The following is a 22,175-nucleotide window of genomic DNA, read 5'->3' as shown; positions in this document are numbered from 1 at the left end:
GATGTTCTCCCAAATCCTCAAACCTATCCTCCATCACCCCCATCAAAACCCTTCCAATAATTCCTTTCCTCAATCGCTCCCCACACGTCATACCACCCTCTCTCAACCTTCTAGTCATACCACACCAATGTTAGGCCCTCAAAATCAAAACCCCCATTCTCCAACCACCACAAATCAGCCTCCACAACATATTTTTCGTAACCCTAACCCTCTATACAACCGTCAAATCCTTTCCCAAACCCAGCCAGACCTTTATACTAATTATCTTGATGGACTTGGATTGTTAATCTACTCCACCTCCATCAAGTAGAATACCAGCTTAAGGCGATTATCACACAATTCAATGGCCTTCTCTACATCGAGGATTTCCTTACAAAATTAAGAAAGTGCTTTAAATTAGTAGATTGCAAAAAATACACACTTTTTTTTGTGCTTATTGTGGGTATCAACTGTCATGCCACTTGAGATCTTGTCTGAGCTACTCAAAAGCACCCATTATTATGTTGGTAACACCCTTAAATGGGAGCTAAGATCTCTTCCCAAGAAATAGGTAGATGATTCATTAAATTGTAAAGGCTACCCTACCATATTTTGGTGGGCTTCCATGCGAATAACAAATAACCTGTTCAATGGTATTTAACGTTCAAAAAACCACCTAGCAGAGCCAGGCGAAACAAATAAACATCTTTTTCATTTATATATTGTATCACATGCATTAGATTGCAATAGGGATACAAATTATCAAGTCATCGACTGATCCTTTTTTACAACTGGGCTTTATTTCAGAACCCTTTAAATCTTGCTAATACTTTCTTTCCCTTGGATTGCCACCTTCAAGCACAATTTCATCCACTTTAACATTACAAAATTAAAAATATGCCTAACCATTTAATTTGAACTATTATGAAATTTAATTTTGAGTTGGGATTCTCCTCAATTAGGAAACAAGGTACTGTAATTGTTTATGATTTGCCCAACTGTTCATGATATTAAAGAAGTTTTAATCCTTCTGTAGACCTTCACTCAATTCGTGGTTTGGTACCTCTTCTTGGTTACCTCAAAAACTTGCACTTTGGCATTCGAGCAAAGATGGCAGCGGTTGTAACAACCATTGTTCAGAGCAACCCCAGGAGCCCAACTTGTAATGGAAGCAAATGGCCTAGAACCTGATGCGATTGTCTGAACTAAGGTGCTGGCTGCTATATCCTGTGAGTAATTGTTTCTTATCTCTCCAGAAATTTCTGCCAACACAGTTGGAAACGACTTTTTGACATCTGGGCTGGTCAGGTTTTGAATTGTTTGCTTGTTTGTGATGAGTTTCAAGTCTGATTCGGCATAATAAATCTGGTGTTGCTGCATTTCGTCTTGCAAATGGTAATGCAGCGTTGAGAGATGCAATGGGTTCAGAGAATGTTAGATTTCAAAGGTATGTGTCCCCTGCCCAACCCAAATTTATTTAGTTCCCCAATTTGCTTGTGTATACATGTAGAAAGAGTAAAGATTAAGTCAATGCCTTTTGTCTTTTCATCACAACCAAATGACGCAATATCTGGTTTTTCTTCTTGGTTTTTGGTTTTCTCATGAGTGTTGCATGCATCAATGCTTTCTCTCCCGAGTTTCTGCCACACTAACATGATTGAACCCATTTACCAGGAAGGCTCTAAACTTGGTCCAATAGCTACTACATGAAAACAAAAATAAACACTTAAAAGTAGAAGTCAAATTAAGATGACTTCTACTTTTTACTTAGCGGGAAGTAAAATTTTCTCGGCATAACCGTGTAAGAGAAAGAGAACATGGGTAAGAAGTAAAATACTTTTCTTACTAACTTAGTTTGACTTAAAATCTTACTAAGGGTCTTTGAGCTCAATTGGATTATCACAATCCAACACCACAATTCTCTAGGTTTCGTGAAAAAACTCAGATCCCAAAGAAAAACAATAATTAAAAAAAAAAAGGCTTGATCCAAAGTTGTGAGAATAGATGGCTTTCAAACTTCCAAATTTAAAAGTAGAATTCAATGGTCAAAAATAAATTTGTTTTGATGCTTTTTTTTTTTTTTTCAAAGTTCATAGAATTTAGTCCTCATAAATATAAAAGAGTCATGCTGGAGTGACCTAAATCTGGTACCTCATATCACACTTCTTGACATGAAAGTGGATAGGAACCAAAGATTCTTTTTCACTCGTATCTCGATGAAAAGCATCAATGGTTCTCATACACTCTCACATCAAGAAGTGTGATATGAGGTTCGATCCTGAGGTCACTTCAGCATTATCCAATATAAAATTGGTTTATGATTTGTGAAATTATCCTTGAACGTAGAATCCAAATGAAATTTTAACATCTTGCATGCTTTTAATTTAAGGTAATTGGTTAAATAAAAGCACTGTTAATTCATTAAGTACTTTTATCATTGCATTACCAAAACAGAATTTTGTTGTTTAAAATGACTATTGCAAAAGTTATTCTCAACCATCTACTTTTTTTGTCAAGTTCTTGCTAAAGTCTACAATAAAATTCCAATGTTCCACAATATCTCTTTTTTTGCCATCACGCTTTTAGATGTAGGAGTCTTCGGTTCCTTATAGCCTCCAACCTTATTTTGCTTTTCTAAAAGAGGATACACATAAAAAGACATCAATTAGTCTATAAAATACTCTAAATTGCATGCTTTAAATAACAACATTTTAAAACAAGCAAATGGAGTTGAGAATTGAAGATTAAAAGAACCACAACCACAAAGAAAAACCTATTGCAGTGGTTGCCTTTTAGCCACCCAATAATCAATTTTAAGCTATTGCAGTAACAGAGTAGTAGAACTGAAAAACACAGGTTGAAGAGAAAAATCTGCCCAAGATGAAGATAAAAATTGACATTTTCAATGGATCTCAATGGATCTAAAGCATGGTAGACATTGAATATCATGTTTGTACCGGGTGAATTCAGTGGAAGACACACTGCGTTGCTCTTAAGTGGAAGACATACTACTGTAAAATGAATCTAAAAAATGAAAACATCAGAACTTCTCGACCAAATCCATCTAGATTCCAGACAGGATATACAAATTCAAGGAAAACCAAATTTACTCTCTCTCCTCATTTCCCAAACAGTAAAACCCAAAACAAAACAACCCCTCTTTAACTCAAGAAATATTTCAGTGCAGCCATAGTTCTAGCGGGGGCACTGGAAGAGGCTATTTCGTGAGTCCTCACTATTTTTTGCGGTTACTCTTATTGAGTCCCTATGAGGTTGGTGGTTCCCAGGATTGCGAGTCGTTGTTGGGAAGTTGGGAGCTCCTCTAAAGAGGATCTTTTTTTGCTCTTAGGAGATAAAAATGCGAGCTCAAGAGAGCAGGTTAGTGATGTGGGTGATGGGCTTCAGAACATGGTGGAGAGTTTTGTTTGGAGAAGATGACTAGAACTACTAATCTGGCATTGAAGATGTTGACTAGAAAGGGCAAAAAAAATGCATCATCTTTGTATGATGCTTTTAATGAACCTGCTGTTGTTGAGGCTAAGGTTCTGTGCGGCACAAGGGATGTGACAGATGGAGGCGTCTACTTTTTAGAAGACATTTGTTTTTTTTTTTTATTTTGAAGATTGCTTCAGATGCTTGTAGGGGGGATTTATCACATATGGAAAAGAGATAGGGACTGTTGACAATCTTATACTTTCACTTCTCAATCCTCAAGATGCATGAGAGTTAGATCCATGGGAAGTTTTTAACCCAGTCTACTTAGACTCGTTTGAGTCTTTACTACCAAATTCCCTGGAAAGCTGTTGTGGGTTAGAGGAGTAGGTGGGCTTAGACACGACTTCAAAAACTATTTCTGTCCATGCTAAACCTTTGTGCTCGATGGGAAGACTCATTGTGTCGAGATGTGTAAGCAAACTAGTTGAGTTAGCCGAGTCAAAAGTCAAAGAGTTGTTCCAAAAAAAAAAAAAACTTGCGGTTTGGGTTTTTAAGTGAGTTGGAGGTCAAAATTTTCTTCAATATGAAGCGATCCAAAGGTTTTGAGAAAAAAGACCTTTACATGTTGGTTAATCAGGAGTTTTTGATCCAAAGGAAGAGTTAGAGGAACATTTTTGGTGGGTCCACCCAAAATTAATAGGACCCAATATTTCTATTCCTAAGAGTTTCATTCCAGAGTGTGATGGAGAGATCTTTGTTGGTCATTTGGGCAAACCAATTTATGTTTGTAGGTTGGACATGAAATGGGTGAAACTAAAAACTTTGGGCAACAAAATGTTTTTCCTTAGTCATACAGCATCACCTGTGACGACAAAGGGAACAGAGAACAAGATATATTTCCCTAGGTTCAATGGGAAAAATGTTGTATTTTATTCTCTTTGGACTTATAGATACCACTCTTTTTGGGTAACTATACTAAAGAAGATTGGTATAACACAGGAGATCAATGGTTCTGCACTTGGATTGAACACAATCTTGATGCACCTATAAAAGAACTTGACTGGCTTGCAAATCCCCCCAAGATGAAGAGGCCTAGCACCCTCCATCATCTTATTTCTATTCAGCGAAACATTTCTATTATTAGATGTTGAAATTCATTTATTTGTTTTTATTTATTTTAACAAAAAATTATTATTGCAAGTTTGCCTTTTTGGACTGCTGAAAGGATTTACATAATGGAATTAGATCATCAAACACAAGTATTTGTCTTGTGTACACTATTACTCATCCCAAACTTAATCTGGAATTCTTCACAAGTTATTTTTTTATCAGGACAAGTAAATAACATATCTAAGAACTGCAAATTTGTATGAATATAACCATTTCCATAAAGGAACTTTACATCTTTAGCACCATTGTTTATGTTGGCTCTGATTCATGTCAATTTTGGTCACAGTTTGATTAATTTTTTTAATTTATCTCAATAAAACACTATTAGGTTGGAAAAATTATAATCTTTCATGTTGAGTAAAAAGGTATTTTTCAATGCGATGAGATGTATTTTTCAAATTGATGAGAACCTTTGAAAGTGTTGCCCCCTCCCCCTCTCACTTTTTAACTCCCTCCCCCGCAATTTTTTGGGGGATTAAACACCCTTGTATGTTTTAGATAGTTGTTCTAATAGAAATCTGTATATTGGATTTCTTTCCTCTCTCTCTCTCTCTCTCAGACACCAATGGATTCTTGTGGATTTAAAACCATCAAAGAGCTCACTCCAGTAGTTGATCTTTCAAGTGATGGCTTGGTTAATGTCCCACGTGTACAACAAGGAGACATAGTTCACTCGCAGGAGAAAAAAGTAAGGGAACCGAATAAAATTGACACAAATTTATTAGTCATTGAACACTAATTATAGGAAATAATTGAATATTTAACTTAGCAGAATACCATGGAGAACTTTTCCTAGTGATCAAGATTTTCATGGGGACATTTACCGAAGAAGTTGACTTTCGATGTTTTCAAATTGGATTTCTCGACAATGGAATGGGAAAAAGTGGAAACAATAGGCAATGTTGTTTTCTTGTTGAGCAAAACTTGCATGTCAGTCTTTGCAGAAGAATTGGGAGTCAAAGGAGATTGCATCTATTACATGGAGCCGAAAGATAGAAGCTTGTACAGATATAACATGTACGATCAAACTATCTTGGTTAGTCTACCTTGTCCCAATATTGTGGATGGATGGTCCCAGCCATACTGGATATTCCCCAATGTCTGTTCACTGGTATTTCATCCCCTTTTTCACAATCTTTACTTGTTTAATCTTCTTTCTTTTGAGAAACTAATTTGTAATTAGCTCCAATTCACCTTTTAAAGGTCTTTTGATCTACTTTTTATATTTTACAGATTAAGCAACGAAAAGCTAATGTGGAGGAAACTGAGAAGGATGGAGTAAAGGGAGGGAAGAGGCGACAAGAGCAATTTCTGTCTAAGATTTTATAGTCGAGCATATCCCCTCTCGAAGAAGAGGTAATGGAGAGGAGAGGCCTTGGAATGACCTTCCATGGGAGATTTTAGATACCATCATGTCACGTCTCTTTCTACGTGATTGCGTTTACTTTTGCCTCACTTGCAAAGCATGGGAAACTATCACTCCTCCACTCAGGTCATCGCCTCCTCCCTTCCAATCTAACTCGAAGCGATGTCCATGGTTCACGTGCTTCCCATATAACAACAGTGGTGTGTGTTAAGTTCTTCCATCCAATGTAAAACGACGCTTATAAAATGGACTTTCCAGAACTAGTGGGTACAATTATAGGCCACTCAAAGTACGGTTGGTTCTTACTCAAAGTACGGTTGGTTCTTAATGTCTTGAAACGATCGATCTATTTTCTTCTTCAATCCCTTCACCAGGGCAACCATCTAACTTCTTAAGATAGATTTTCTTGAATTTGACTTGTCTAGTATGCCCTTTTCGTCGCCACCAACTTCCTCAGAATGTATGGTTTTTGCTAGGGGTGCAATTTAATTCGGTTCAAACTGAGAATCGAACCAAACTGTGCAATTTGGATTGGTTTGGTTCGGTTTAAATTGTTACCAGTTCGATTTCAGATTTAAAAAATGAAGAACCGATGAATTTGGTTCAGTTCTCAATTCAGATAATATAAAAAATCAAACAAAATCGAAAATCGAAACACTATTAATGTAAAATAAAATATTAAATTTATAATTGATTTTTTATTTTTTTATTTTTTTAGCAAAACCTAAACCCTTAACATATTTCGGTTCTCACTTCTCTCTCTCTCTCGTCTCTTGCAGTGATTGTGCGATTGTAGGCTCAAATCTGATTGTCGACAGTCACCCTTCCCTCTGTCTCTCTCTCTCTCTCTCTCTCTCTCTCTCTCTCTCTCTCTCTCTCTCTTTCTCTCGTGTCTTTTGCTATTTGTGCGACAGTGCGGCTATGTTTGCATCTCAACTTTGACGATCGGCTATGGGTTGCAGCTCTCTCTCTCTCTCTCTCGGCATGTAGCAGCAGGTACCTCTCATGGAAACCCATTTTGTTTTGGAATGGGTTTGGGTTTTATGGTTTTGGAGAAAAATTAATTTTTTCGATAATTTTTAGAAAGTCAATTTTTTTTTTTTTTTTTTGAAATTAATCTAACCGAATTTACACAAATTTATCATGTGTTTACATAATTTTTGACAGATTTTTGATAAATTTGTACACATAATTTAGCAATTCGGTTCAAATCCAACTTAATTCATGTGTTTACATAATTTTTGATAAATTTGTGTAAATTTTTTTTTTTTTTACAACCCATAGAATCGAACCAAATCGAATTAAGGTCGGTTTGGGTTGGTTCGGTTCTAGATCAAATTGGTTCGGTTCTGATTCTTATATAATGGAATCGACTTTGGCCGGTTCGGTTATGATTTTGCTCTAAATCGAACCAACCTGAATCAAGTTGCACTCCTAGTTTTTGCCCACGAAGTACACGAACCCGAAGTATATTTCGATGGCAGTTTGTGGTCGTGGGGAAGATACTTGGACTTTCATACCTTTTGGATAATAAAGTACCATTCAAGGCATCTCATTGCAATCCTGTTTTCTACGACAATGTTTTATATATTCTGGGCCAAGATGGAAAGCTAGGAGCTTTCAATCCAAAAGAGGATATAGATGAACATGTTTGGAAACCCAAGATTTCATTGTAGAGTGCGATGGAGAGATCCTATCCATTTTTATTCGTCATTCAGGTAGCCCAGTTGAAGTTTTTAAGTTGGACAAGTCAGAGATGGAATGTTGTTCATTAATCATACCACATCAATATCGGCACCTGCAACCGTGAAAAGAACAGAGAATAAGATCTACATCCCTAGGTTCCATGGGAACAATGTCGTATTTTATTCTCTTTAGACTGGATAATATCACACTTTCGCGAGTAACTATTGTCGGGAAGATTGGTGTGACACCGAGGAACAATGGTATTGTTCCTGGACAGAACCCAATACTGATATGGTTTCTGGTCCAAATATAAATAGGCTTGAAACTCCTCCTGAAGACGAGGGCTAGTACCATGATCTGTGTTATTTCAATTAGTCATTTGTATGGTGAAGCTTATGACATTTATTGAATAATATAAAAACATTATGTGAATTCTATAGTGGGATTTTGTGATGAAATAAATGGTATCTTTATGTTTATTTTCCTCCTTTGTAGAGAAGCATTTTATATTTATTAGAGCTTCAAAGTAATTTATTAGTTTTTTATGTAAATTCTCGTGGATTATCTGAAAGTTCTTTTTACAAGAATAATAATTCCCAGTTATAAAGTTCTTGTTGCCCCCAAATCAAAGTGATGAAACCATCCATTATAAAAACCTTATCTAAATTATTTTGTTCCACCATCTGTTTTTCTAAACTATTTAAAAATACTATATTTTCACTTCTGATAAAAAAAAATTTTGTGCTAAATAATATAGTTTATAATAAGATTATTTATAATCAGATATAAATAAGAAAAGAAAAAACTTATTTTATTTGCATACAAAGGGAGACCAACAGGGTATCCTTTAATGAAAATAAGGTATATTGAACCCTTAACTATGCAAGAGTTTCTTTGTAAGCCTTTCTTTAATGAGATCAAAAACTCCTGATTGTGGGAATTGAACCCTTAAACTATACCAACAAAGCTAACTAGCACCTTCTCTTAAGTTAATTAATTCATGAAGAGTATATCTTATTATAATTACTGTCTTCTAATTGCACTAAATCAACATTTATATGTTTCCTTTTCGAAACATGAATACTGTGGTCACAGAGGTCAAAGTGTGTTCAACAGATTTTGAACTCAAGTCATGGTATCAACATGCCTCAAGCTTTTTAAATTTAGCTTAAGTTGGCACCTTCAAGATACAAATGCTTAATGGTTATAATTTGGTTAATATAAAACTTCAACACAATAAGCCAATGGTATTAAAATATAGTTTTTTTTTTTTTTTACAAGCATGAATTATGTATATAAGCAAACTGAAGTAACAAACAGAAGTAAAATGGAAAACAAACCATGAAGCCAAGTTCTAACCGAGCAAACCAGGTAACATATGTCCAGAAAATTGCATGATCTTCTTAATTCATGTTGTAAATCTCTCAAGGGCCAACCAATGATCTGGACCAGCAATGCCCAAGGACATAGCTTAGGGTGTTTCACAAAAGGGACTTCAATTCTTACTGAGAAAAAAAAAAGGAATGAAGTATAAATTGTATTATAAGAGAGGTTTCAAAGGTGAAGCTAAGAGAGACATAAGAAGCAAGATACATTTGCATGTAAATTAAAAATGAAAGAACAGAACATAAGAAGCGAAAACAATTTTAAAAACTTATGAAAGTAATGTTTAACTTGATGTTTAAAAAAGGGCAACCAGCGAATGTGGCTTCATAAGGGTTACTACAACAATAGTGTTGGATTTGATCTCGATGGTTCTGAAGGACCTCACTCTCTTTGCAACCAACTCATTGTAGTGAACCGTGTGAGGTGTATTTGCTGATACTCATAGAATCAGACATCTGATGTTCCATCTTTCTCCATTTCAGTGTAGTAGCTCACTATCTTTTGGTCCAATTCGTAGTACTGAACCATCTTTTTCAAAGGTTTCATGTCGAGGTCAATGAAATAAGCCTACAAGAAATTTCAGATTAAATAGCATTTCAGTGCAATAAAAAAAGATACAGCAGTAAGGTGGTGCTCTTATTTCAAAAAGCAAATGAACTTCAATCTATCCAATAGAGGAAATGAAATTACAACAAATTGTAATGCATATAGTATGAAATTGTTATAGAAAAACCGTGGATTGAAGTATAAAATTAATAATAATAAAGATAACAAAGAGCAATCACACAAGGCACAAGATATACTTGGTTCGGTAATAATTGACCTACATACACAGGCGAAAGCAGCAGTTTCTCTCAACCTATTCGTGCTACTCTCATTTCTGGGGCAACACGAAAACAAGAGAAAGTGTACACATGTGACTCCTAGGGGTAAAATTGACAAAGACCTCTAATTAGAAGAATTTTGGAAGAGAAAGTCAAGTTGAGCTCGACCCCCATGTCTGTCCACAACGTAGTCTGAAGTCACCAATCAGGAATAGAAGACATAGCTCAACAGAAATCATCTCAGGAAATTAAAAAAATCAAACTTCAATCAAGCCAACACATTTGTGTCTTTTACCCTTACTGAATCAACACACTTTTCAGAAATCATTTATTATACAATGCCAAGCCTTAAGGCTTGAGCTTCTATTCATTTCTGCTAAGTGGGCAAACAGAGGAGCCGAAACCACTCGCCTGTTAAATTGAGGAGTATCACTCCCTTGACAGATGGAAAGGGAGTCTGCCGATGACATAGGGTATAAAATGGGTCGGGTTTTATCCAAAATCTGAGTGATCTGAATTTAGTGGGCTTGGACCCTTGGAGTAATTCTAAATAAAAATGGGTTGATGTCCCTTTATCCGGGTCAGATATGGATTCATCCTTATATTCGCCTAGATCTGAATGATATATTGCTTTGAAAATTATATTTTTATGTTTTTCAAATTATCATTTTTCTACTACTTAAAAAAAAAAATGAAAAACAATAAAATTTCTACTACTTTAATATAACATGAATTTGTATTAATTAAAAGAATTATAATGGTAAAGTAGTATAGCAATTAAAAAAGAAATTTAGAAAAAAAAAATGTAGAACAGTCCAAAATTATCCAACCGGAATCAACCAAATTGGTCGGTCAGGTCGGATTCAGATCTGTATTTAGTGCAAGCAAAATTCTTCAGATACGGTTTTAGTTAATAAGATCAGAGTCGGATTCGAATTCAGATATGAATATGGATATTTATATGTATACACTTAGATCCACCCCAAACCCGACCCATTTTAAGCCGTACAATGATAATCGCATAGAAATTTAGTAGGGTGTTTAGAGGAACATGGTAATTCAACAATCATTAATTCATTATGCAATTCAGAGCAACAGATGGGACACTAATCACACAACAAAATTAAGATGTCGAAACGATTGTGTACCTTGTAATCAAAGCTTTGGTTAGTGGATTCTAGGTATAGAGTACTATATGTGGACACTAGATCCTCTTTCGCTCTTGGTCTGAAGCTGATCATCAAGCTACAATCCTTTGCAGTTGCAGCTATCAAATAATTCCTCACAATCTTCAAGCTTTCTTCCAATGAAATAGAATGCAGTGACAAGTATCTTTTTGAGAGCTCGCTATCTCCCAAGTCTCTACATACTTTGCAAGGCTGGGAAACAATATTGTAATATGCATGAATTGCCCCTTCTATGTCGAATGAATCAAGCTTTTGGGCTTCCAGAAGCCGATCTAATACCCCAGATCTGGAAATTGTCTCAGAAACAAGCCGTAGAAAACTCTCTAATCTTAGGCCACGATCCGCCCGAATGATACCCTCAATCATATCTTCAAATGCATCATTAATAATGAAATTAGTATTGTCCGTGCTACCCCCCAAGCCTCCACAAACGAGAGAACCATTTATGAATATGCGGAAATTGTTCTGCGGGGTGGTGAAGAGTGCCTTGATAGCCTTATTTATTCTATCAACTGATCCAGAGAACAGATCAAGAGGATTGTAGATACTTAGATGTGATATCTGAGATACAATTCGAAATATGTATTAGGTATAATTAAAGAAAGTTAAATAACAAAGTTAGCGAAATTGCTCGATCATTTCAATTTAAACCTTACAATTTACTATCTACGACGCCTAATTAGAACCTTTTGTTAGTGGTTCATAAAAAAATTTGATGGGTACGCTGGACTTGAACCCACGACCTCCAAGTTGCTTAGCAATGTCTCAAACCTACTGAGCTATTGATCTAAGCCCAATGGTTCATAATTTAGTAGATTATTGTACGTTGAAGACGCAGATGGAGCAAGATCTCAGCTAACAATACCAAGATTGATTCTTCTTAGTGTTGATTAGTTTAATTGTTCTACAATTGAAACTTACTAAATTCCATGAATGTTAAATAGTTGTGGATAAATTGTAGGGTGCTCTAAAATAATACAAGGTAGTGCCAGAATAAAATGATATGGTTTTTCTATTATCTTCAGGAAAGTGTCTTACTTTTCATCTTTCTGTTTATACAAAAAAATAAAAAAAATAAACTCTACTCATTCTGCATTGTCAGATAAAGCAACATATTGAAATTATGACTAGGGTCACATAGTTTAATTTGAAGGGCTTTCTTATGAAAATAAAATGAAAAAGATTTAGGTTAGGTGGACACATTACCTCTCCTTGACGAAGCTTCAGGACCTGGTGCATTTGAAAACGTGTTATTCTCTTTTTTGTGGCATTTCTTTCAGCTATAAATTCTGAGCATGGAAGAAATCCACATTTTGGCTGCTCTCTCAAATGCAAACATGGAAGCAGACCAAAAAAAGAGTTATACAGAAGAGATTATGGTTAAGAAAGGAGCAGATTTATATATGAAAAATACGAGAAGATTAGAAAAGTACTTTTATCTCAACTGCTATGCAAGGATCCTCTCTAAGAATACCTGAAATGAAGAAAAAAGAGAGGATAACATCCATTCACTTTTGAAATATTGCAAGGCAACTATGAGCTATTTTCTACAGATAAAAAAAAAGTACAATTTTCCATAATTAAATGAAAAAAGTCTCATTATTTTGTTTTAAAAACTGAAGAAAGTATTTCTAAAGCTACCGTCATAAAACAATTTATGTGGTTGTTCATTGGTCACAATATGTCTCAAGAAGTTTGAATTGGCTAATACAAATTCAACAAAGTGCCTTACAAGTAAATTGGTAAAATAGGATACATGTTGCAACCCCAAATAGTTGAGACAAGGAAATGATGATGTCATTGACGAAAATCTGGGTGCAGCATTATTGGGTTTTTCTCTTCAAATTTTTTCTATTCTGTCAAATAGCTAATACGATCATATTTATAGATAAGCATCTCTTCTACGATAAATTGAATTCCTGCTTCTGTGCATAAAAAAGAAAAAAGAAAAGAAACCCTTCTTCTATGCCTTCAAAGGAAGAATTGCTCAATAGCTGAAATATGTAGGGCATTACTATATATCAAACCTAGGTAAGTGTTATACCATTTTTGCATCCAATTTTCGTAAAATATAAAAACCATACAGCTTCTATTCCTATATCAAAATACAAATTTTTAATTTTAAATGAGAGGTATTTACCGTGGGGGAAAATTGTATGATCAGAGATCACAATTGCAGAATCACTAAGGGTATTAATATTGGCAGCATCGACTCGCCATGCAGGACGCTGACAGAGAATATTCTTTCCGACTGCCTCCAGGAATTCTCTGGACACGAGGACACGCATCTGCCATGTTACACGAATTCAATGTCAAAGATCTTTACCATGTTTCGGGATCATAATACTCCAGAGGGAAAATTTTCACTCATGAACATATAACTTAGGTGATGTTATGTTGAACATATGGCAAAGTCAAACCAATGACTTGAAATAAACCCATTCAATTGGTGGGGCCTCCTGGTAGATGGTAAATAACCTAAAATCACTATCCAAAGCAAGCATTCGTAATTGTTAGAAGAATTATCTTTCTTGAATACTTTTATACTACTAGAAGCTCTAGCTTTTGCTTGTTTTCTCTTTTGGATGGACAGTCAAGATAGCCAAATGACACAATTAATAAACCTATCAAATATATATAAGTTACAGTTCATCCTAGTGGAGCCCACCAAATGCATGGTCCAAGTTCAACTGTTCTCGTTGGTAGTAACTAGTAAATAAACCAGGCCCCTCAGAAGCTTGATATCAAGTACAGACAGGACTTGATGAAGGGAAAAAGGAAATGGAAATGATGATTTCTAAGCCAAAATTAGTCCACCTTAAAATAAGTTAAATATTTTTCCATAACTTTCCCGATTACATTTCAATGGGATCAAATGTGGGGTCTAACATTTTAGTTTGCAATGAATCATCATTTATCAGACAGCTTAATCGGCATTTCAAGTACTTGTTCCCATTAGTATCTCGTATCCTAGTAAAATTTGTCCATATCAAACGTTTACAAGCATAAAGGTCATTTGAACTCGCCCATACCTTTCCATGAGTTGGACAATTCACAAGAAGTCTATCAATATTCTAGTCTCATCCTATGCCTTGATGTTATTGAACTGGTTGAGCAGAGCTCATTCAGTTGATTTCTGTGTCACCTCAATGAATTTGAAAACTAAGGTTACACATTTCAGAATTATTCTTGGCAAGAAGAAAAAACAAGGAAGGCTAGAAAAAGCACAAAAACAAGAATTCAGTTGATTTCCTAAAAGTGTTGCACACATTATTATATATGTTTTATTTTTAAAATATGTATGATTAAATTAATACGCTAAACTAAATAGACCATGAATGGATATATGAGCTAATATGCTTAGAATACATCAAAATAAGATGACATATAGATACCTAACTTTTACAAGTTCTGTCTCAAGGATTGAACAATATTAGCAAGCACTTTAGGGTGAATATGATTAGTTATCTGAAGGTGACCAAGACCTACATGTCTAAGTCACAATTGACACAAATCAAACTAGAAGGATATCCTACCAAATTACAAAATGAAATTGGATCAAAACTACTTCAAGTGACACTTGCAAGAACATACCCCAGCATCGACATGTTCAGAGCCTAACAAAGGGATCATTACATTCAGCACAAATAGTCGCTCGGCAATTTCCTTTGACGTGGATGACACAATGTCTTTGGTATCTCTCCATAAAAGGTTTTCATGGATGGAAAAATCTGAGGTTGGAGTTGTGCATTGGTTTCGGCTCTTGGGAACCTTTTCTACGCGTATCACTTTTCCAACCTGTTGCAATCAATCCAATTATGGATAATACCAAACAGAAACAAGAAATGGTTAGAAGGTACAATTTCATTAAGTTCATTGTATACATGAGGTTTGTACATAATACTATCTAGATGGAAAAGACGTTGAAGCGTTTTCCCTATTTTTCTTTAATGAACTTGCATAAACCTGGGAAATTTTAACCAGTTTTTTATTTTTTATTTTTGATGGGTAAGCTGGACTTGAACCCACGATCTCAAAGTTGCTTCGCAATGTGTCAAACCAACAGCTATGGGTCTAAACATTTTAACCTGTTTTTATCATTCAATGAATAGATATAAAATTCCATCTCCATCAAATGACTTTTTTCAGAATTTTTTCCAGTAAAATCTCCCTTAGTTCATGTCGCAACCAAATCTAAGATTTCCAGTAGTAAGTTCGAGGACGAACATCACTTAAGCTCTCTTCCATGTCATTGTCTCTTTTGCATAATCGTAATTTATGTTACTCAGGTACGTCAAAGACACAGCCAAAGTAAACCATGAGTGTGCCATCATAAGCTGAAACAATTACTAAAGGCATGGTTTTAGAGGTTAAGTGGGGCAGTGAATAGTTGTGTTACAAGGTCTGAGATAAAAGTTTTGTGATGCTAAAGTACTTATAAATTGGGTTGCAAACTAGTTGACATATCAATTGAATAGAATAACAAACAAATTGCAATAAAGAATGGGTTCTCTTTTTCTTCAAATTATAGTTCTCCTCCTTTGAAACTCTATATCTACACCAAACTCATTTATTAAAACCCTAAGTTCATCCAAAATTTTCTATGTACAATGGGTACCAATTACAATACGAACATGAAACAACTCATTTGGTTTCAATCTTCCAATCACTAATTGAAATTCAACCAAAGTGATCTCTCTTAGATAAGGTCCATGAAAATGAAAGATTCCAAACTTCTTGCATGTGTTCTAAGAAAACACTATAGAATCCTTATATCAAAACCACCACTTTTCAACCCACATCAAGCATTTTATCCATACAACAGTTACGAATAATACAATGAGGTTGAGGTAGACAATTAATCAAATGGTGGACATACAAAAGCAGGGTTCGATCCGATGTAACCAAGGACAATGTTGGCAGCTCCTTCTCCTCTGTAAATCCAATCTACAGAATCTTTCTCCTCTAAAACCAACTCCATGTACTCAATGATTGCCCTGCAATTCCATCAACACAAATATTACATAACAAAATACCAAAAAAAAAGTTTTTTATTTATTTTTAAGAGAGTAAATTCCAATCAAGGAGAGAGTGACTGCTCTCAATCTTACCTTAACTTCGAAAAGCCTCCAATTTGTAAATAAAAACTTGAAAAAAGAAATTAATAATGTTGGAAAGGTCCTAAAAAGAAGAATGCCATAGATTGGATGGTTTGTTTGAGGGCTTACCTCCTCAATCCCTGATTTTTCCTCAACAAAGTTTTACTGTAAAAGATGATAAACTTTTCAATTATGAAAGAAGAAAAAAAAAAAAGATTTTAAAACCAAAAACACTAATCTCTAAGAGAAACCCATATTACAGATAAGCAAATACAATACAGTAGAGAGAGTGATGGGGAGAGAGACCTGGCTGGAGTTCCTTATGTTTTTCCTTTCTAAAGGAAAGGGAAAGGAGAGCATCATATTCATGATAATCAAAGCAAATTCCTCTGCTTTGGTTAAGTGTAGGGGTGCAACTTAATTCGGTTCAAACCGAGAACCGAATCAAACCGTAGAATTTAGATTGCTTTGGTTCGGTTTAGATGGATATCGGTTCGGTTTTGGGTTTATAAAACAAAAAACCGATGAATTCGGTTCAGTTCTCGGTTCAGCTAATATAAAAAACCGAATCGAACCGAAAACCGAACTAATATTAATATAAAATAAAATATTAGATTTATATTTTATTTTTTAATTTAATTTTTTTACAAAACCTCGTCTCTGAGCTCTCGCCTCTGCGGCCTGCGGTAGCCACCCGCTCATCTCTTCCTCTCTCTCTCTCTCTTTGCGTTTGCGACGGTATGACCTGCGACTGCATCTACGTCTGCGACGGTGCGATCTGCGTCTGCGTCGGTGCAAGCTGCAACGGTGCGTCCCTCCCTCTCTCTCTCTCTTTCTCTCTCTCTCTCTGTCTCAGCGTCTGCGGCTGTGTTGACGGTGCGTCCCCTCTCTCTCTGTCTCTGTGTCACTCTCTCAAGCTGCAAAACAATCTGACAATGGGAGAGATGGAGGGAATTTGGCTCTTCCTTGGCAACCTATGGAACCGAACCGAACCAATCCAAAATAAAATCGGTTTGGATTGGTTCGATTATAAAACAAATCGATTCGGTTCTGATTCTTATATAATAGAACCGATCTTGATTGGTTCGGTTATGATTTTATTCTAATCCGAACCAAGTTGCACCCCTAGTAAGTGGTACTTATGCAAAGTGCAGTGGAATATGACCAAATTGTCTCACTTAAAGGGGTTATCTTCTACTGTCTAGGGGTTAAAATGGGTCAGATTTTATTCCATATCTGAGTGGTTTGAAAACCAATTTTACCACATTTAGTTAGTTGAAGTAGATCCGAATTCAAAATCGGGTTGAATATGGTGTATTGGTTCTTGACCCGAGTTGGATTCGGATAAGATACAAGTTAATCCCCTAAATCCGACCCGGATCCAAATTGTGTTGCTTTTTTTCTTTTCTTTTTTAAGTTGGATTTAATTAGCATTCAAACTTTTTTTTTTTTTGAAAGATCAACAGGGTTGCAAACCAGCTACAACCTTAAGAAAGGAAAACCCTACGATCCTTATCAATGAAAGAACTGAGGTTACAAGGGAGAGCTTCACTATCTATTTCAGAGCAATCCATAAAGTCTTTGGAGGATGCAAGATAATCAAACAACTTGTATCAACCATTAACACTCAAACAACCCCATTTAATAGACTGTTATTAAAGCCCATTTATTATTGTCTACTACCCACTAAAAGTTAAGTACCTGTCATATTCTCTACTTCCAATCTCTCTCTCAAAAACCATTTTATTATCTAAATCTCATACAATGCATGTGTCGTGCTAATGTGCATCTCTTAAAGAATAAAGACTTAAAGTCTCTTTTGAAGATTAAAATATTTTCAGCTCTTGCATCTTTTGATTTGGATTTTATAAATTAGATCTCGCCTCTCTCGATTGGAGTTTAGAAAGTCAATATCGGATGCTTCTAATTGCATAGGTGAGATCAAATCTCTCTTGGATTTATTACATGTTTACCTCCCAAGACTTCTTCGATTTTAGAATTTATTCTTGTGTTCTGTCTTCTCTTAAATTTATGAGCATGGAACCAAGATTTCGTACCCTAAATCAAGGTTTGAACCTCAAAGCTTGGAATCACTGTAATTGTAGCTAGGCTTCTCATCTCTTGTAATTAATTAGGTAGGTTTATGACCTTTTTTCTTCTACCTTATTAATATAAGAACATCTTACCAATAATTTAAGATTTTTCAGAAAATATAGGATTTTAAAGACAATTTGGGCGTCTTGTACCACGATTTTCGATCTTTCAATACCCAAAAAAATGAGATAAAAACCAAATGACTTGTAGAGAAAATAGGCAAAAACCAAATGCTAAAATCCAATTCAAACCAACTTGATCCGACCCAAAGCAAGCAATTTGGTTTGGGTTGGTTTGGATTCGGTTTTAGTAAATTGAAATAAATCAAATACGGTTTTGAATAGAAGAATCTGAGTCGGATACCGATTTGGATATGGTTCCCTATTTCAAAAAATGGATTTGAATATGGATATATACATATCCAAGTCGGATCCGACCCATTTTATGCCCTACCAATATCCCATGTTTTAATCCAATCTTTGGATATTGAGATTCAAATACCACACTCCAAACGGTCAAGTAAATTTATTTTATTTTATTAAAGTAATAAGATTTAGAATAGAACATGGTGTAGCTTTACCTTTTGAAATGTCCCTTTTATATTACGATGTGATAAATTTGGGATTGGCAGTGAGTAGAGAGGCTCAAGAGTATATAAGGAGAGAGACAAAGCAACGAGTGTTTGACGTGGGACTAAACTTAACACACCCCCCACATGTGTAAGTCAGACTGAGTCAAAACATGTGGAGATATAAACTAGGTGATGTGGAGGATAGAAAGACCCACTCTGATACCATGATAAGGTTGATAGTCCAACTCAAAATAAATTGGCAATAAGTGGAGAGGCCTAAGAGCTTATAAGGAGAGACAAGAGAATGAGTGTCTGATGTAGGACTAAACTCAATACAATGATATATACATATAAGTGCCTAGTGATTCCAATAGGTTTCGTACCTATTGAGTTCCTTTGTCCATTTATAAAAGGATATGACTTTTGAAATTTTTCTCTATTCATAGAAATCAATTCTATTAAAAAAATATATAATAATTCTAACTTTCTACAAAAACAGTATTAGTGTATTTGAGATATTGTGTGACAGATTTTTCTAGTTCAAATTTTGAGGAAATATACAATTGTGATAAAACTGGGTTTTGTTATATCCTAAAGACAAATTCGCCAGTAACTCATTTGCATCTTCGTGTTCAATCAGAGTGGGGGCATTTGTTGTTTATAAGACAACGTAAATTTGTACGTGCCTCAGAACAAATTTTCTTCTTTACTCTCTAGTCTTATTTTAATAATAATGAGCTATTGTGTCTGCACAACCAAGGGTGTGGCTGAAATACTAAAATTCAACATGGCATTGATCTTACTACCACCAGTATGTTGCAACACCATCACCTGGCTTAGGAACAAGACCAAATTAGGTGTTATCGTCCCTTTTGACGATAATCTCAATTTCGACAAGGTTCAAAGAAAATCAAGTTATTTTATTCTTTTTTTTAATTTCAATTAGACTTTAAAAAAGTAGACTAATTAATTTGTTTGTTTCAATTTATGTTGCTTAGGTGATTGCAGCTGGAATTGGAGTTGGAGTTGCATTACATGTAGGTTCCCATCTTGCTTGCGATTTCCCTCGTCTCCTTAGTGCGACCGAAGATGAATATGAGCCAATGAAACCTTACTTTGGAGATGATCAACCTGAAAGTTATTGGTAGTTTGTAAAAGGAGTTGAAGGTATAACCGGGATCATAATGGTGGCCGGGATTGATGCTAATAGCATTCACACTAGCCACGTCATGGTTCATGCACAAGAAGATCAAGCTACCCATTCTCCATCACTTCCGCTTTTAAATTTGAGAGCAAAAAATATGCCATTAATTATGAGTCCTTATAACCAATCACATACGATTTACTTTTAAGATTATAGTGAATATGACACGAATACCCTTTTTAAGATTCTGGGGACAAGTATTTGTTCGTAATTAGGCTGTCAATGGATCGGATCAGGTTCATAATCGGATCCAAAACTATCCGGTAAATTAGGTTTTCAGCAAATCGTATGCTATACTATAGACCAAAACGGACATGCCATGTAGACGTGGTGATCTGTAGCTCCAAATACACACGTGGGAAAATGTGTTCTCATGTACAGATGAGAGTTGGAGAGCTACTTTACTTCCTATCCTTCACATACAACTTTCCTAGCCACTTACCCGTAACAAGCTAGCTATATATATATATAGGGTCAGGTTCAAGGGCCATATGAGAAAACATATGTAAAAATTTTCGTTTTTAATAAAATTTTAAAATATGGGTTAGAAATTTTGGATTGAGCTGATTTTTTGTGAGGATGATCTCTATGATGGGAAGATCATCCAAAAAAAAAAAAAAAAAAAATCAGCCCAATCTGAAATTTCTAACCCCATTAAAAGTGATTTAGAATGTGGACCGTAGATTTTTACCAATTTTTATCATTAATTTGTAAATCATTTTTGATGGATTTAGAAGTTTCTGATTGAGCTGATTTTTTGTGAGGATGATCTTTTCATCATAGTGATCATCCTTGCAAAAAATCAGCTCAATCCAAAACCTCTAACTCTTATTTTGAAAAACGAAAGTTTTTTCATATGTTTTCTCATATGGCCCTTGAACCGCCCCCATGTATATATATATATATATATATATATATATATATATATATATATAGGGAAATGTTCAGCAACAAACATTTTGGCAAAACATTTTTCAAACCATGGGTTAGAGATTTTGGAATGAGCTGATTTTTGGTGAGGATGATCTCTACGGTGAGGAGATCATCCTCACCAAAAATCAGCCTATTCCAAAACTTCTAGCCCCAGTTTACAAGTTGAAAAATCGTGGACCGTCCATTTTTGTAAATCATTTTTGATAAGGTTAGAAGTTTTGGAATGGGCTGATTTTCGGTGATGATGATCTCCTCACTGTAGAGCTCATCCTCACCAAAAATCAGCCCATTCCAAAACCTCTAACCCATGTTTTGAAAAATGTTTTGCCAAAATGTTTGTTGCTGAACGGGACCCATATATATATATATAGGGAAATGTTCAGCACCCTAAGTTTTACCACACACTTTAACAAACGTTTTTTGTCCTACATGGGTTAGAAGTTTTGGAATGAGCTGATTTTTGGTGAGGATGATCTCTATGATTAGAAGATCATCTTCCCCAAAAATCAGCCCATTTCGAAATGTTTAGCCCCATGTTTACACGTTGAAAAATCGTGGACTGTCCATTTTTTGTAAATCAATTTTGATGGGGTTAGAAGTTTTGGAATGAGCTGATTTTTGGTGATGATGATCTCCTCACCATAGAGATCATCCTCACCAAAAATCAGCTCATTCCGAAACTTCTAACCCATGTAAGACAAAACGCGTTTGTTAAAGTGTGTGGTAAAACTAAGGGTGGCGAACGGGACCCATATATATATATATATATATATATAACTCAATTTTTGGTGTGGTGGTTGATTGAGGGGTGGGTCAAACAATTATGGGCTAGTGGGCCATAAGAGTTAATCATTTAACGACGCAACTTGATTATTACTAATAATATTCCCAAGTCAAGAGAGATAATAAAATATTTGAGCAATAGCTAATTTTTAAATGCTAAATAATAAATAAAAATAATAATATACAATCACAATGGCAGCATTTTGCTTTCTTAAAATAACACGATTTGGTCGTTTTAATAAATTATGTGCACTTGAAGATTATTATTCATGACATAGTATTTATTATTTTATTTTATTTTTGCCAATTTTGTCAAAGTATTAGATGTGCATGTATTGTTCCATTGAGCTCTTTGTGCAGATGATACCAAAGGAAGATATTGGTTAACAATAATGATTTTTTGATTCCCCCTCTGACATACATCCCATTTTGCCTCAGGATACATAGAATCATAAATC

At 35.1% G+C, this 22,175-nt stretch overlaps 2 protein-coding genes, 1 long non-coding RNA gene and 1 pseudogene across 8 annotated transcripts; 3 read left to right on the top strand and 1 right to left on the bottom strand.

The window, feature by feature from the left end:
• The first annotated feature begins 931 nt into the window (after positions 1-931).
• LOC147381506 (uncharacterized) lies at positions 932-6,312 on the top strand. 3 transcript variants are annotated; one of them, XM_086430320.1, is made up of 4 exons: positions 932-1,208; positions 1,325-1,426; positions 5,520-5,695; positions 5,818-6,312. In XM_086430320.1, exons 2-4 carry the CDS (start codon positions 1,393-1,395, stop codon positions 5,911-5,913), a joined length of 306 nt encoding a protein of 101 aa, XP_086286446.1. In that variant the 5' UTR covers positions 932-1,208; positions 1,325-1,392; the 3' UTR covers positions 5,914-6,312. The 3 variants fall into 3 exon arrangements, with proteins under 3 accessions (XP_086286446.1, XP_086286445.1, XP_086286447.1); XM_086430319.1 differs by having other exon boundaries at positions 933-1,208; positions 1,288-1,426; XM_086430321.1 differs by having other exon boundaries at positions 937-1,208; positions 5,529-5,695.
• LOC147381505 (uncharacterized) lies at positions 6,308-8,105 on the top strand (annotated as a pseudogene).
• A 1,052-nt stretch (positions 8,106-9,157) lies between these two features.
• Positions 9,158-16,658, bottom strand: LOC147381504 (inositol-pentakisphosphate 2-kinase-like). 4 transcript variants are annotated; one of them, XM_086430324.1, is made up of 9 exons: positions 16,439-16,657; positions 16,262-16,297; positions 15,913-16,030; positions 14,628-14,831; positions 13,174-13,321; positions 12,467-12,507; positions 12,240-12,350; positions 10,995-11,594; positions 9,158-9,589 (listed from the first exon to the last, which is right to left on the bottom strand). In XM_086430324.1, the coding sequence occupies exons 3-9, from the start codon at positions 16,012-16,014 to the stop codon at positions 9,470-9,472; spliced, it is 1,326 nt and encodes a 441-aa protein (XP_086286450.1). In that variant the 5' UTR covers positions 16,015-16,030; positions 16,262-16,297; positions 16,439-16,657; the 3' UTR covers positions 9,158-9,469. The 4 variants fall into 4 exon arrangements, with proteins under 4 accessions (XP_086286450.1, XP_086286453.1, XP_086286451.1 ...); XM_086430327.1 differs by lacking the exon at positions 16,262-16,297 and having other exon boundaries at positions 16,439-16,658; XM_086430325.1 differs by lacking the exon at positions 16,439-16,657 and having other exon boundaries at positions 16,262-16,419.
• A 1,052-nt stretch (positions 16,659-17,710) lies between these two features.
• LOC147381503 (uncharacterized) lies at positions 17,711-20,171 on the top strand. Its single transcript, XR_015174508.1, has 3 exons — positions 17,711-18,067; positions 19,558-19,695; positions 19,796-20,171. It is a non-coding gene; the product is annotated as an uncharacterized LOC147381503 (long non-coding RNA).
• The last annotated feature ends 2,004 nt before the right edge of the window (positions 20,172-22,175 follow it).

Source organism: Akebia trifoliata, unplaced genomic scaffold, assembly GCF_017979445.1.
Source record: "Akebia trifoliata isolate Shusen 1 unplaced genomic scaffold, ASM1797944v1 Contig00386, whole genome shotgun sequence".
NCBI classification, from domain to species: domain Eukaryota; kingdom Viridiplantae; phylum Streptophyta; class Magnoliopsida; order Ranunculales; family Lardizabalaceae; genus Akebia; species Akebia trifoliata.
This window is presented reverse-complemented; position numbering and strand designations above follow the sequence as displayed.

What these genes read in the sequence shown, in the direction of transcription:
- LOC147381506 (XM_086430320.1), top strand. Translation starts at nt 1,393, where the DNA reads ATGCAATGGGTTCAGAGAATGTTAGATTTCAAAG. An exon ending in GAGAATGTTAGATTTCAAAG is followed by an intron (nt 1,427 to 5,519) that starts GTATGTGTCCCC and finishes CTTGCATGTCAG; the next exon opens with TCTTTGCAGAAGAATTGGGA. An exon ending in TCCCCAATGTCTGTTCACTG is followed by an intron (nt 5,696 to 5,817) that starts GTATTTCATCCC and finishes TATATTTTACAG; the next exon opens with ATTAAGCAACGAAAAGCTAA.
- LOC147381504 (XM_086430327.1), bottom strand. Translation starts at nt 16,014, where the DNA reads ATGGAGTTGGTTTTAGAGGAGAAAGATTCTGTAGATTGGATTTACAGA. An exon ending in TCATACAATTTTCCCCCACG is followed by an intron (nt 12,508 to 13,173) that starts GTAAATACCTCT and finishes TCTTCATTTCAG; the next exon opens with GTATTCTTAGAGAGGATCCT. An exon ending in ACCAAAGCTTTGATTACAAG is followed by an intron (nt 9,590 to 10,994) that starts GTACACAATCGT and finishes AATTTCTTGTAG; the next exon opens with GCTTATTTCATTGACCTCGA.